General features: G+C 43.1%; 1 protein-coding gene and 1 long non-coding RNA gene across 24 annotated transcripts in view; one reads left to right on the top strand and one right to left on the bottom strand.

The window, feature by feature from the left end:
* GRIA1 (glutamate ionotropic receptor AMPA type subunit 1) overlaps positions 1-4,455 on the top strand; it is a 354,858-nt gene extending 350,403 nt beyond the window's left edge. For 4 of the 6 annotated variants that reach the window (XM_086412553.1, XM_086412550.1, XM_086412554.1 and 1 more), the window contains one exon: positions 1,600-4,455. In XM_086412553.1, the coding sequence (XP_086268679.1) occupies positions 1,600-1,800 (201 nt within the window). In that variant the 3' untranslated portion in view covers positions 1,801-4,455. The remainder of the gene's footprint in view (positions 1-1,599) is intronic. The other 2 variants (XM_086412552.1, XM_086412555.1) reach the window with 1 other exon arrangement.
* LOC147369719 (uncharacterized) overlaps positions 1-13,823 on the bottom strand; it is a 355,762-nt gene that overhangs the window by 251,405 nt on the left and 90,534 nt on the right. Inside the window, exon 5 of one of the 18 annotated variants that reach the window (XR_015167820.1) lies at positions 4,608-4,813. The exons of the other annotated variants lie outside the window; for them this stretch is intronic. This is a non-coding gene — a long non-coding RNA (uncharacterized LOC147369719). Of the gene's footprint in view, positions 1-4,607; positions 4,814-13,823 lie in introns of those variants that run through there. 18 annotated transcript variants of the gene reach the window in all.

Below are 13,823 nucleotides of genomic sequence, written 5' to 3' on the forward strand. Positions count from 1 at the left end.
AATTTTTTTTTTAAAGAAAAACTATTTTAAAACACTGTCAGAATTACCAATAATAAGAGGATCCTCCCAAAGCATAGTGTAGCAGAAAGAATAACAACTGGGTCAAAACTGCCCTGTTTATGTCCATGAGGCCACAGGAGATTGACTTACTTCTCTGATCACTAGAATCATGCCAATATGCAAAGGGGGAAGCCATCAACTTTTTAAGACTGGCCCTATGTGTTTGGCTTTTCTTAGACATATTCAAAGATATCTACTGGGCCTCTAACGACATGCTGGGCATGCTGGCAGGCAGCTAAGGATTGAGAAGACACAGCCCTTGTCCTTCTCCAGACAGTTAGCTCTCTTAAAGAAGACAGAAGTTACATACCTGAAGCAGAATCATTGCAAGCGAGTGTATAATGTATGAGAACTAGCGAGGATGGGGGGCAGGACGTGCTGGGGCAGTCTAAGACAACTTCAAAGAGGTAGGAACAAATTGAGTCTTGAAGGATGGATAGACTGGCCTTACAGAAAGAAACCTCTAAACTCATAGACAATTTTTCGTGTTGATTTTCACCAAGAAACTACGTCCTACCTCAAAATTTCTATGGGTATCTTTTAATAGGAAGTTGGAGGTGACAGGAAGAGGGTTTGGATTTCTGGTCATAAATTTAATTCTCCAAAGGAACTCAGTAAAGAACACTTCCTCTTGTCTAATAGGATATGATTATAATCAGATTCTGGTCTTGATCATTTTATCTAACTCATCTCATCTTGGGGTGATCATTGGCGCTCTCTTGACATCTAGAATTCCAACATTCTAGAAGTCACAATCTTTCACAAATCAGTAGCACCAATCTGATGTGTCAGGGTAGAAGTACAGGTTATACATGCTAATGGGAAGTGGATGACAGATAATGATCTTTGGAATTCATTTTCATTTTTTTAGCACAGGCTTTTTTCCTATTATATTATGCACACCGTATTAGTCAAACAAGTCCTATGTTCTCTTAACACACACTGCTAGAGATAGGATGACATTTTTTTCCAGAAGTAATCATAAGTAGTTTTAAATTTTCACCCAACAATGATATACCATCAATTTTGTGTAACATTTCAACTCATTTTTTCATGCAGTATAGAACCATTCTCTCTAATACACTTTGACAAACATGGAGATTTCAAAGGTTTAGAGAGATAGCAATGCACAAAGTCACATAGCAAGTTGATGTCAGAATTAGGGCTAAAACTTAAGTTTCCTAAACCCCATTTCCAGAGCTTTTCTACTTGGTCATGTTGCTACATTTATTATCATCAATACTACCATGGAACCATCATACCTTTAGGAATCACAGAAGGTGAAGGATCTTAGAGATCACCCAATCCAGCACATCTCGTTAAACTTAGAGAACGTGAGGTCCAGAGAGGGAATCAGACTAGTCCACAGCCAGGTAACAGTTCTGTGAGTTCGCAGGAAGTCAGGATTAGCATTACAGATTAGAAAACAAGCTGGGTAGGGAGGAGAGTTGGAGTGACATTTTAAGCCCAGTGTTGACTCATTCTCCTTGTCAGTCATTGCCAAGGACCTGGGGAAGAACCCCTGGTCCTCCTGAAAAGGGTTTCTGTTTGATTCCACAGCAATCCATCAATGAAGCCATACGGACATCGACGCTCCCCCGAAACAGTGGGGCAGGAGCCAGCGGTGCCGGGAGTGGAGAGAACGGCCGGGTAGTCAGCCATGACTTCCCCAAGTCCATGCAATCGATCCCCTGCATGAGCCACAGTTCAGGGATGCCCTTGGGAGCCACTGGATTGTAACTGGAGCAGATGGAGACCCCCTCGGGGAGTATGCCCAGGCTCCCCCAGTTCCATCCCACACCCTTCAGTGCCAAAAACAACAAAATGAAACACAACCGCCACCAACCACCAGGACCACTAGGAGGAGGATTCAACAGATTTTCCTGAAGAATCAAGAAACCATTTTGCGGCCCCTTCTCCTTTTTTGATGTTCTTTTGCCTTTTTCCGTTGGCTAAGTGAGGATGACAAGTAACACTGTATGGCAATAAGGGGAGAATAACCCTGTCACATAGAGCCTGTGTCACTGGAGCACTAATGAGGAAACTGTACTGCTTTCTTTTAATTCAGTTGTTCATGTGTCTTAGTGTGTGCACTATTTTTCTTTCTTACTAATATCCATGGTTTGCAGGTTCTGTTAGATCCCTTCCTTTTCCTTCTTACTCCCAACTCCCTACCCATCCCACTTTAGTTTTCAGATTGGAGATTCAAGATTCGTTCCATCTGACTGGCAAGCAAAAGGAAAACAACAATCTTCAAATGAATTCACCATGGGAGCTCTCCAAATCCCCTCCACACCTCGGCCCCAAGCCATGGATGGAGACTAACATTGCTGGAGGAGTGGGCTGCCTCTCCACACAGGGCACTGCCCAGGCACTGACTCAGTTAAAAACATGTGTGAAGCAACTCAGACCCTGGGTGGCAAAGAAGCTGTAAAGGCAGATGTGCAGTCAGAAGAAGACTCGAAGTTATTGCTGGAGACTCAGATAAAGCTTCCTTGAATGTGTAACAGCCATCTCACAGGCCTTAGGTGGAACAGTATGCTTTGTCATAGAGTCACGCTCAGCCTGGAGGAGTATGTCCTTCTGCTATGCTCAAGCCCAGTGGCATTCTGGTGGCTGAAGGGCAACTGGCCTCCTAAACCAAGTTGAGCCTTGGGAATAGCTGACATCCAGAAAACTCTCATACCTGATTCTCACTTTTCATTTGATAGTCCTCTGCAGCAACCCCATTGTAGAGTAGACTCTTTCTCCTTGGAGCCTCTGATGTGGGGGAAATGTTATACAAGCTAAATGCAAAAATAAATAAATAAATAAGAAAAAAAAAAAGCTGATGGAAGAACTTTGGAAGAGGAAGCTTCATCCAAGCCCACAAGCAATAGAACTTTCTATAGTGTGCCCTGTCCTAAGAGTGAGAGACCAAGTGTGAAGTTTAGGGTTTTAGTGACCTGGAGAACTTGAGTTTTTATGTCCATGTATGAGTGTTATTTTATCAGGTGGTGAGATGAACTGTCATCTTTGGAAAGTGAAATGCCCAAGGCTGAATGATTTGAAGGATAGGGAGATGGAGTGAGTTGATAACAACACTGGGAGACCTTAAGATCTCTGATCCCAACTTGTAACTTGAAGAGGCCAACCTTCCCCTGGCTAAGACAGAATGAGAACGCTGTAATCCAATGACTAGAATCACTGGATTGTGCCCACAGTGTGAAACTAAAACAAGATTGGAGAAGTGACAGGGTTCATGGAGAGAAGCCTAGGCTGGCTACAACTTTGGTTGGGATCTTGGCACCTGGCTTTCTTGGAGATCCCAACTCTCATTCTTGGTGCAGTCAGCTTCCTTCTCTCCAGCACCTCTCTCCTAGGTGCATGACCATCACCTAGAGTGTGCCATGTGTCATCAGCATTTACTGAAAACCGCATTCTGGCTTGTTCCCTCACCCCCCAACTTCTATCCAGTCTTCTCTGCTAGGGATCATCATTAGCAATGGACAAACTAAAGGTTTTGGAGCCTGCCTCCAAGTAGATGCAGCATGACTGGCTTCATATGTGGATTCGCTCCACGGACCCCCACCAGCTGTATGTCTCTTCCTCCTTTCATCAGCCATAGCAAAGAACCATCCCCAAATCAAACGCTCTGCCCTCTCAATTCAAGTGTCGTTCAGTCTCTCATATGTCAATGTGGGCATGGTACGTGAAGCAGGACCCTCGAGAAGGATTGTCACTTTTTGATACTGCCCAGCTGGTGTCCTCCCCATCCATTGTCCTCCCACCAGATTTTCCCTAACCCTTAGCCTACCACTGCAGAATCTGATCTGACCCACCCTTATGGAGTCTGCATTTCAGAGGAGTTCGAAATAACCCTCTACAATCAACATGCTTCAAAAATATTTTGTCTTTGGCCTGGTAAGATGCCTCTTCAGCCACTGAGTTCACCAGTAACATGAGCTGATAGTAACATATCAGCTATGCTAGAAAAGAGTGTGTATGCTATGCAGGGGTCCAAGACTCCAGCAGAAGATGTTTTTCATTGACAGAGGGGTGACGGGGAAAACAAAAGTAAGAAAAAAGTTAACTTGTATTATGTATTTTTACTACACTTTTCTTAAAAATAGAGCAATGGGAAAACTGAAGGAGACTGACATTTTTCTCAACAGGAATCCATACTTAACAGTTCTGGCTTTCATTAAATTTTGCTCTTTGGTACCTGGGCCTTTTATTTAACATCTCTATTTGTTTTAACTCTCTTGGCAGATGTGTGAAAGGATTTTTGCTTGATCAAACACTAAATATTTTTCTTGGTTCCTGTTTTTCTTTCAAATAGACAGGTTTTTTTTCCTTTTGGTATTTGCATAAAATGAAAATATCACCAAGAATTAAATCACTGTGGATCCATTATCTACTTTTCATATTTGTCCATTCCATTTTTGTGCCATTTCTGAAGCCAGAGCACTAAACTATGTTATTTCCTTATTGTTAAGCCTAAGTTCAGTGCATTTTCAATGGTGACCGATACTCCTGACTCAAGAAGAGTTCTTCAAACAAAGTCATTGCACATGAACTAGATCACTGTGGTTTATTCACCCAAATGAGATAACAACAACAAAAAGACAGAATGGTATTGGTTTTCAAGGGTTATGGTTCCAACTGCGTAAGGAGCAGGGTTTAACTTGCCGTGGTCACAGCACCTCTAGGGAACTGGATGGTTCACACGGAATGTCTTCCAGACATGCCCCCAGCTGGAGTCCAGGTGTACCTATGATGTGCAGAGTCACAACTGAAACCAAATCTAGATCAGGCTTTTAAAGAGACAGTTGTCCTCAGACCACAAGACCCCTCTTCTTGCCTGAAAGTTATTCTTCCACTCGAGCAAGATGGACTCTGTAAAGGACCTGACATTTTTTGACACGTAAATACCAATGATTAAGAGCAGCTTCAAGTGTTTTCTTTACTAGGGAACTCTGCACATTAGAAGGGGCCAGAGGTCTAAAATAACAGTGGCATTTCAAGCAGTGACTACCACGGTTTAAAAGGGTTGGCAGAAGGGAAAGAACCTAGCAGACTTGTGTGAGGTTTCAGTCACTGTTCAGACCCACTCGCGGTCACCTCCAGCATCTAGGGTGCTTCTGAATAAGGAAGCCCTTAGCACCAGCTACCAACAAGGAGAAAACTGGTCTGTCACCTTCCCATCAAATAGTTGGGATAGTGATCATGATGGCTATAAGAGCATAGGTTACTATGCACTGAGCACTCACTATGTTAAGCACTCTTCATATCTCCTAAAGCGTGACAGGGGCCCATAAGAAATGAGGAATCCCAGACTTAAAAGAGATATCACAACCTCCTCACCGTCTTGTAAGTGACAGAGCCAAGATTCTGCCAGGAACCCAAAGGCTTTACATTACCCACCTCGTTGTTAACCAGGTTATAATATGAACAGGAAAATCAGGGGTGAACAGGAAAATCACAGGCAAATAGTCCTCTGCCTTCCTCTAATACCAAAGTAACTGCAAATGGAATGGTGCAGGGTATACGGGCCACAGCTTTCGGAAAGTCAGTCTGTCCTCTTGGGGCATGAGAGATCACTAATCTAAACAAGATTAGCCCAAAAGGAAAAGAGGAGAGAGAGTCACTTTGGGCCCTTTTAAAATATCAATACTCAGGCTAAAGAGTAGCAAGCAGGCTGGAAAGGGGGCTGGAAAGCAGGCTCCCCTGCAGAATAGCTGCTTCAGCCTGGAGAAGGCTCCTCACGGCTGTCCAGAGGAAGTGGAGCTAGCTTCTGAGTGGACAAGACCAGGATCAGTTGTGGGACTAAAGAAGGAGTTCATAATGGTCCAAGTATCCCCATGGTAGAATGAGACAGCCCCTGGAGGCGATGCCACTGATGTGAAAGCTGAAATATATACCCTCTAATGTTCCTTACTTTATCTTCACATCTCTGCAGCCCTGTTCAGGTTATCTGCTAAGTAACACCCTGACATATGTTAAGAGGAGGTCAACAAGGCCCTACAAAAATGGGCATAAATATCACAAAAATCATGTCCAAAATCAACTTATTCTCATAAGAGACAAGACGGCAAGTTCCTTCCTCACCAAATGCTAATGTTCCCTCTAGGAAAAAATATCCATGGAGGTCCATTCCTATCCTGTTGCTGCTGCTACTGTTTAGTTATTCAGTCATGTCCGACTCTTTTGCAACCCCATGGACTATAGCCTGGCCAGGTTCCTCTGTCCATGGGATTTCCTAGGCAAGAATACTGGAGCAGGTTGCCATTTCCTCCTCCAGAGGATCTTCCTGACTCAGTGATCGAACCTGCATCTCCTGCATTGGCAGGCAAATTCTTTACCACTGAGCTACCTGGGAAGTCCCTGGTGTGAGTCTGGCCACTGACAAATGACCCTAATAGAATGCTTTGTAATTTTCAGAAACAAATTTTGTTTCTTGAAGTTTCCAGATCACACCTTGAGCAGAGAAGCAATGTACTGGAGTGGAAAGGCCAGTAGATGAGATGAGGATTCACAATGCCTGGCTTCCTCTCCTCTGGTCTTTTCAACCTTGGACAAGAAAATTAACTACCTGAGCCTCATTTTCCTATCAAAGAAATGGGACATCTAGTGTCAAATTAGGCAGTGACTCTAGACTCTAAATGCACTCTGGAGTCATGTAGGGAACTTTAAATAAAGTCACCAATGCCCAAGATGCATCTCCAAATCCAGATTTTCTGAGTGCATGCATGGTTGTTGTTCTTTTACTGTTTTGTTTTGAACTTTCAGGTGATTACAATGTGCAGCCAAGATTGAGCACTACTACAATCAGGCCATCACAGGGATAAAGAAAATGCTCATGAAAACTCAAAATTTCAAAGTACTAATTAGGATTATCTATAATTGGCCAGACCAACACCAGAACCCTGGTTCAGGTAACCCTGGTTACCTGATGGCAGTCAAATCTCCATGGCCCCAGGACAGAAAATACCATTACATTAATCTGATACAAGGGAAGGCTAGGATACTTGGGCTCTAAATGTTTCTTTACCCCTTAGGCATGTTTGTAATATTAATAATAATATTCTGCTGGGGTGGGGGAGCAGAGAAAAAGACATTAGAGATAGGATATAATCATCAGAGCAGCATCCTCAGGAAAGGGGAGGAGAAAAAAAAATAAGTCTGTCAGATGAGTCAGCTTTCAACACAGCCAGTTATTTTCCAAACTGGAAAACTACTTGGCTGTTTCCATTATAGAACCAAATCCCACCACCTGCATTTTGAATATCATCCACCAGAAATCACAGCCTATCAGCCTCATCTTTCACAGGCACTCTGGGTCCTGCTGGGGACAACTCTAACTTCTTCCTCAATGGTATGCTCACCATTTTTATAGCACTACATACAGGGGAGGAGGGAACCAGCCTTTGCTCAGCACTAACTGCATACCAAGTAGAGCATTAGAGCTTCACAAACATCTCATTGAATCCTCAGAACTATTCTGGGAGGTGGGAATCTATCACCCCTCTATTCCACGGGAGGAAATGGAAGCTCAGAGTGTTTCAGAACCCAAGGGCATCAATAACTTGACCAAGATTCTAATCCCAGTTTGTCTCTCTCCAAAGTCACTGCCTTTTCCCTTTCACTGATCGTCTCCTAAGGAGATTTCAGCATGCTAAGGAAAAGCATGCGACTAAGATAGAAAATATTTTGTCTACAGCCTCCATCATAGCCAATTTGTGGTTGCCATCTTGGGCAATTCATTTCCCTATTCTGAGCCTCAATGGCCTTGTTTGTGAAATAAGATAAGGGAGATTAAATCTAACTGATCTCAAACCCCCTTGGTTGTAGCCTTATGTCAGTGGTTCTCAACCAGATGTGATTTTGTGCCTCTGGGACACTTGGCAAAGTCTGGAGATATTTTTTGTTACCATAACTGGGGGTAGAGGCTGCTACTGCAGTTTAGTAGATAGAGGCCCAGGGATGCTGCTAAACATTCAACAACACACAGGGCAGCCTCCCACAACAAAGAATTATCCAGCCCACGATATCAATAGCACGGAGGCTAAGAAGCCCTGTCTCCACAAGTATAGCATCTCAATACTTGGGATATGGATGAATGCAAGACAAGCCTGAATAGTAAAAGGGCAAGGATTCTGAGCCAGGTGAACATCAGAGAGAATAAACAGTCACATGAATTTAGACAAGGAAGAAACTGAGTTTAGAGAAGCAGGTTGAGGCCAGAAGAGTTTGGCCAGTAGCATAAATGTACAGAGTGCACAGAAGCCAAGGCTGGGGTCCATGAGGCATCCAGACAGAACTGACAGCTTGATGGAGGAGAAAGCAGAGGCCTCTGCTCACCTGAGCAGCTCACGCTCTGCCTGGTCACATTTTGCAAGTGACTGCACCCAGAGCCAGAGAAACCTAACAGTAGGACCTATCCACTCCCCAAAAAACTTAGTAAGCTTCATTTCTAACCCCAGAATATACACTCTTCCTCCCTAAAAAAGTAGACAACAAGCACCCATGTCCACAGGCTGATGCCATAGGGAATATGAAGGCAAAAAAGGGATATTCCTGCCTCTTTGAGAGAGTCAGGAAGGAAAAATAAGACTCGTAAACACAATTATGTATAACGTGAGGTTGAAGATAGATTTTTTTTAAAAGGCAGTTCCTGGATCCAGCCTTCCACAGGCTACTCATCATCTTGAGTCCAGCTTCTAAAAATAGCACTCTGGGGACTTCCCGAATGGCAAAGTGGACAAGAATCTGTCAGTGCAGGGGATACGAGTTCAATCCCTGGTCTGGGATGATCCCACATGCCATGCACCTAAGCCCATGTACCACAACTCCTGAGCCCGTATGTTGCTAAACAACCAAAGACTGTGCACCTAAAGCCTGTGCTGTGCAACAAGCAAAGAGCAGCCCCCACTCGCCCACAACTAGAGAAAGCCTGTGCAAAGCAAGGAAAACCCAGTACAGCCAAAATAAATAAATAAAACTAAAAAATAAAACGGGCACTCCGAAATCTACCCCTCCAATCTAGATGATGCCTTCACAAGATCAGGGACCTGTCTGCTTCAGCATAATGCCAGAATGTAATAGATCCTCAGTCAACATTTGCTGAATGACTTGATGAATGGGAAAGGTAGAGCTGAAATGCCCTTTGGTGTACAGAAGAGGCAGAGATCATTCATGACTGGGGAAATAGTCAGAGGAGGAGATGACGTGTGTGTTGCCTTGAGGGTCTGTAGACATTACACAGTCAGACATACAAGAGAAGACCATCAAAGAAGGGAAACAGAACAAGCCAGGGCATGAAGGCAGGAATAGGCGGGACCTGTTTGGGAAAGGGCATGAACCCAATACAACTGGCACCCCTTGGCCAAGGTGAGCAATAAGAAGGGTGGACTGGACATCGGGAGCTGTTACTTAATTCATTCTGAAATAGGGAATTGAAGTTTTGTGGGATGAGAAAGAAATTCACTCAGAAATTAGGTATTATGTTCAGCAAGAAGCATATTTCAGGCATCTACTATATGCCAGGCACTGTGTAAGCACTTCAAGCCACTCCTCTCACTTCATCCCCAAGGCGGGAAGACTGTGAGGCAGAAGGAGCATCCCAATTCTATACCTGAGCCAAGAACAGCCCAGAAGCGGAAGGAAAAACTCAGCTACCTAGAATTCCCATAATTCCTATAACACAGGAACAAATCATAGAAAGCCATCTGTCCTCATAACAGTTCTAGTTTAAAAAAAAACCAGAAGAACACTACTGGGAGGAGATGGACCCACCACCTACGGGTGGCATTTGCTTGACTACGCAATTAGCCACCAGGGGAGGAGCCAGTGACTTCAAGGGCACCAAGAGGGACTGAACCACCAAAGACACAAAGAAGGGTTCTGACCCCTGTCTATACTCAGTAAAGGGAACCATGGTGAATTCATAAATCACGAGCACAAGATGAGGAAGGACCGTCACCACCCCTGCTGCAGCAAAACCTCCTCCGTTCCTGGTGGATGGCAGGGTTTGGGCCCCTCAGAAATGTTGACAACAGTGTCTCACAAGCATCGCATGGCAGGGGATCCTTGGGCGTATTTACATAAGGATGCTGTTGTGTGTGTTTGAACTGTTGCCACAGTAAGGCTGCTGCTACCAACAAAGAAAGCGGGCCACAAAGTCAATCCATAAACACTAAGATACAGGAACCATGTGGTACAACAATCAGTGGTGATTTGTTGAACATCTGCTCTGAGCTGGGCATTTCATATATACTGTCTGATCTCACGCTCACATATCCTTGGGGAGACAGACTTGCATTTCCATTGGATGAGTGTTTTACATCAATGAATGTGAATCAAAACAGTCCTGAAAGGTTTAGTAGGGACCTTAGAAATCATCTAATCATTATTTTATCCAACTATATTTTATATTAAAAAAAACTATATTTAAAAAAGAAAAAAAGTAAACTTGAGGCCCCAGAGAGTAAGTGACTTGCCCAGGGTCGTGTAAGTTCCCAATTAAAACCAAGACTAGCTAGAAGCTACCTGTTCTGTCTCCAAGTCCAGGGTACTCTGCATGCAGCAAAGAGATCTTCTCACACTCAAACAATCTGACAAATCAATGTCTGGCCTTTTTTTCTAGCTCTTGCCTGGAGAATTCCATGGACAGAGGAGCCCAACAGAGGAGCCTGGTGGGCTACAGTCCATGGGGTCGCAATGAGTCAAGTCTGTGCAACCCCAAGACTGAGGGACTAACACACACATACACACACATAGGTAGGGCTAGTTAAGTGTGTCTGGATAAACCACAATCTGAGCAAGGTGGGTTTTTGTTTTGTTTTGTTTTTTGGTTTTGGTTTAAGGCAGCTAAAACTAAGACTAGTCTCAAATCTGAATAAAGCAGGCAAATGCCTAGATGGTGGGACTCCAGGATTGTGATGCAAATTTCCCCCAAATGTTTCCTTGGTGTTCACTGTGTTCCCCAGATTCCTTATCCAGGATAAAGCCTTTTATTCCACAAAGTTAAGTTTCTTTGTATGTGCTCTTGGTAAACAAAAATATCTAGCAAATTCAAACTGTATTTCAATGCCTATTACAAGGTGTTTTCTTGATATTAGCATTTGATAGGAATGACAAAGACACACCTGAAGAACAGGATAAGCATAGGAAGGAGAGCAAAGAGTTCAGAATGGAAAATTAAAGGTTACTGAAGGCAATGCTGTATTTTTACATTTAGGAAGCCCTTGTTTTGATGTAGTTACCTTAAAAAGCAGTCATGAAGAGATAGCTGAAATTGATTATTCAGCAGACAAGCATAAGGCTGGATGTATACGGAGTTTGAAGTGGAAAATTAAAGTTATCCCAAACAATTTTGGGAGGAAAAGAATGATTTTTTAAAAGACTTCATTATCTAGATTAAAAAACAAAATAAAACACCTCATTAGCCTTTTTGTCATCTTGCCTTGAAACTATAATCATTAAAAAAATCATTTTGGTTTTTCTTTCCAAAAAATGGGTTGTGAACTAGAGGTTCTGTCTTTACACACAAACTCACTTAGGAAGGAAAAAACTGTTAATTTGACTGAGTCATCAGCCTAATGAAGTGCTTAGAAACCATTTAGTGATTATATAAAAACTAAATTCTCAGCTATGGGGAAACCACTAAAAAAATCAATACAATACTGAGAGTAACACCTGTGGGTTTTGCCACCTGGCAGCCCTTCCTTTGGGGAACTGCTACCATCACCCTGTAATCATGTGGTCCAGGTGGTGCTGAAGTACCCTGCCCCTCCCCATATCCCTGCCAGGCAATTATAGTCCCTTTTTGCACCAGCCACAATGATTGGGCGAGATGTGATCTCGTGACCCAAATTCAGTTCTAATTAAGAACTCTTCCCTGGGACATTTTTAATCTGAAGTTTGAATGACAAGGGGGGCCTTCCATTTTTAGTTCAAGCTAAAGTTATCCAAGGGCTATCTTCTGAATCATAGAGTTCCAGACTACTCTGCAGTAGACAAGAACAAAGACAACTCAGCCCAGCCAAGATGCAGGCTGGAGGGAAAGAGTTCTAATGTCCTCTGAGCCCCTGAGACTAGCCCTTACCTGGACTTCTCAGTGGTGGGAGACCATTGCTGGTCTCTTGCCTAAGCTATTTTGAGTTATATTTCTATCTCTGACAACAAGAGGAATTCTGGTTCTTCAATCAGTGACCAACTAAGAACTGTATAATAACTAATTAAGAAAAAGAATGTTAGTAACTGAGCTCGAACCAATTGCTCTATGGTAGCAACTGGTTTCAAATTGGTTTGACCATATTCAAATTTTTCCTGCCCAAACCGTCTTGCAGGCACCAGTATCACCATCCTGGCTTCTGTCTGCCTCCATTTTCTTCTGTGCTATCAGGGAAAAGAAAACCTTCCTGCTAACCTGTCTTCCGGGGGATGCTGTGACGGTGAACTCACAAATAAGACAAAAGTTCTCTGAAAAGACTTCGTGTTAAGGCAGCAATAAGGCTTCAAATGGGTTACTTTCTGTCCATAAAAGTCTATCTTATTCATCTTTTCAGAAGGAGTCTATTAGCGGAGGGTCTCTCTCTACTTTCTCTCCCTCTACTCCTCTGTCTCCGTCTGTATCTCCTATCAAATTGCTTCAGGGATGTCTTGTTCATGTTTATTTCTGTTCTGTAGCAGAGATCGGACACTTACAATAGGCCATCAACTTTGCCTTAACATGTGCTGCCTTTGATGGAAGCACACCAAATGCATAAATTCTGTGTGGATTTGAGAGAGACTGCATAGATAAATGAGAGTCTAGAAAGAGAGAAAAATGATGGAGGCAGAGTGTACTGACTGACCAGCTAGCAAGGACAGGAAGCTGTGGAGTGCTTTTGGAAGTCCCTGAAAAATCTATTCTCATCCTATCAATTCACACACACAAAATTCCACTCACTCAATTTGATTCTTTTCCTTCAAGTGATGGTTGTTCTGGAATAACAATATTTCACATTGCCACAGAATTCTGCAGCTACAAAGCTCCTTCATAAATATGGTCTGTCTTGATCCATAGCACTGTCCTGAATGATAGGCAGAGTAGAGATAAGCACATCTGTTTTATTAATTAAAAGCCAGGGCTTATAGGTCAAGAGATGCACCCAAATTCACAGAAGCAAAACTGGGTTAGCTGGGACTGGCATATGAACCCCTGATTCATGATCTCTTCACTATATCTAAGGATGCCTCCAGAGAGCTGCTGATGATGGATACCCCCATTTCTTTTTAAAGATTTTTGTTGATGTGGACTATCTTTAAAGTCTTAACTGAACTTATTACAAAATTGCTTCTGTTCTTATGTTTTAGTTTTTTGGCCAAGAGGCATGTAGGATCTTAGCTCCCTGACCAGGGATTGAATCCACACACCCTGCGTTAGAAGGCAAAGTCTTAATCACTGGACAGAAAGGGAAGTCCCGGGATACCCCTTCTGTGGAGGGAAAAAGCAAAAGCATGTATCAGCTAATTTGAGGATGTGTTTGGCCCAGGACTGGCCTTACAAACAAAAGCATGAAGAGAAGAAAACTGACATTGTTTTATAGGCAGAGTCAAACCAAAGGGTGACAGGTGTCTTTGCTGCCTTCTAGAAGTTGGCAAAGATTCTGCTTACCCTTCACATGGTTGTAATGAATGCCTTCTAAGGAGTAAACCAGGAGTCTTTTGAATTCCTTCCTCTCTGGGACAAGCAAACAGAGATGGTGCTGCCATTTTCCCTAATAGCATAGCCCCTC

The sequence above is a fragment of the Bos grunniens genome, chromosome 7, assembly GCF_055505025.1.
Source record: "Bos grunniens cultivar Pamir isolate PY7600 chromosome 7, Bosgru_T2T1.0, whole genome shotgun sequence".
Lineage (NCBI taxonomy): Eukaryota > Metazoa > Chordata > Mammalia > Artiodactyla > Bovidae > Bos > Bos grunniens.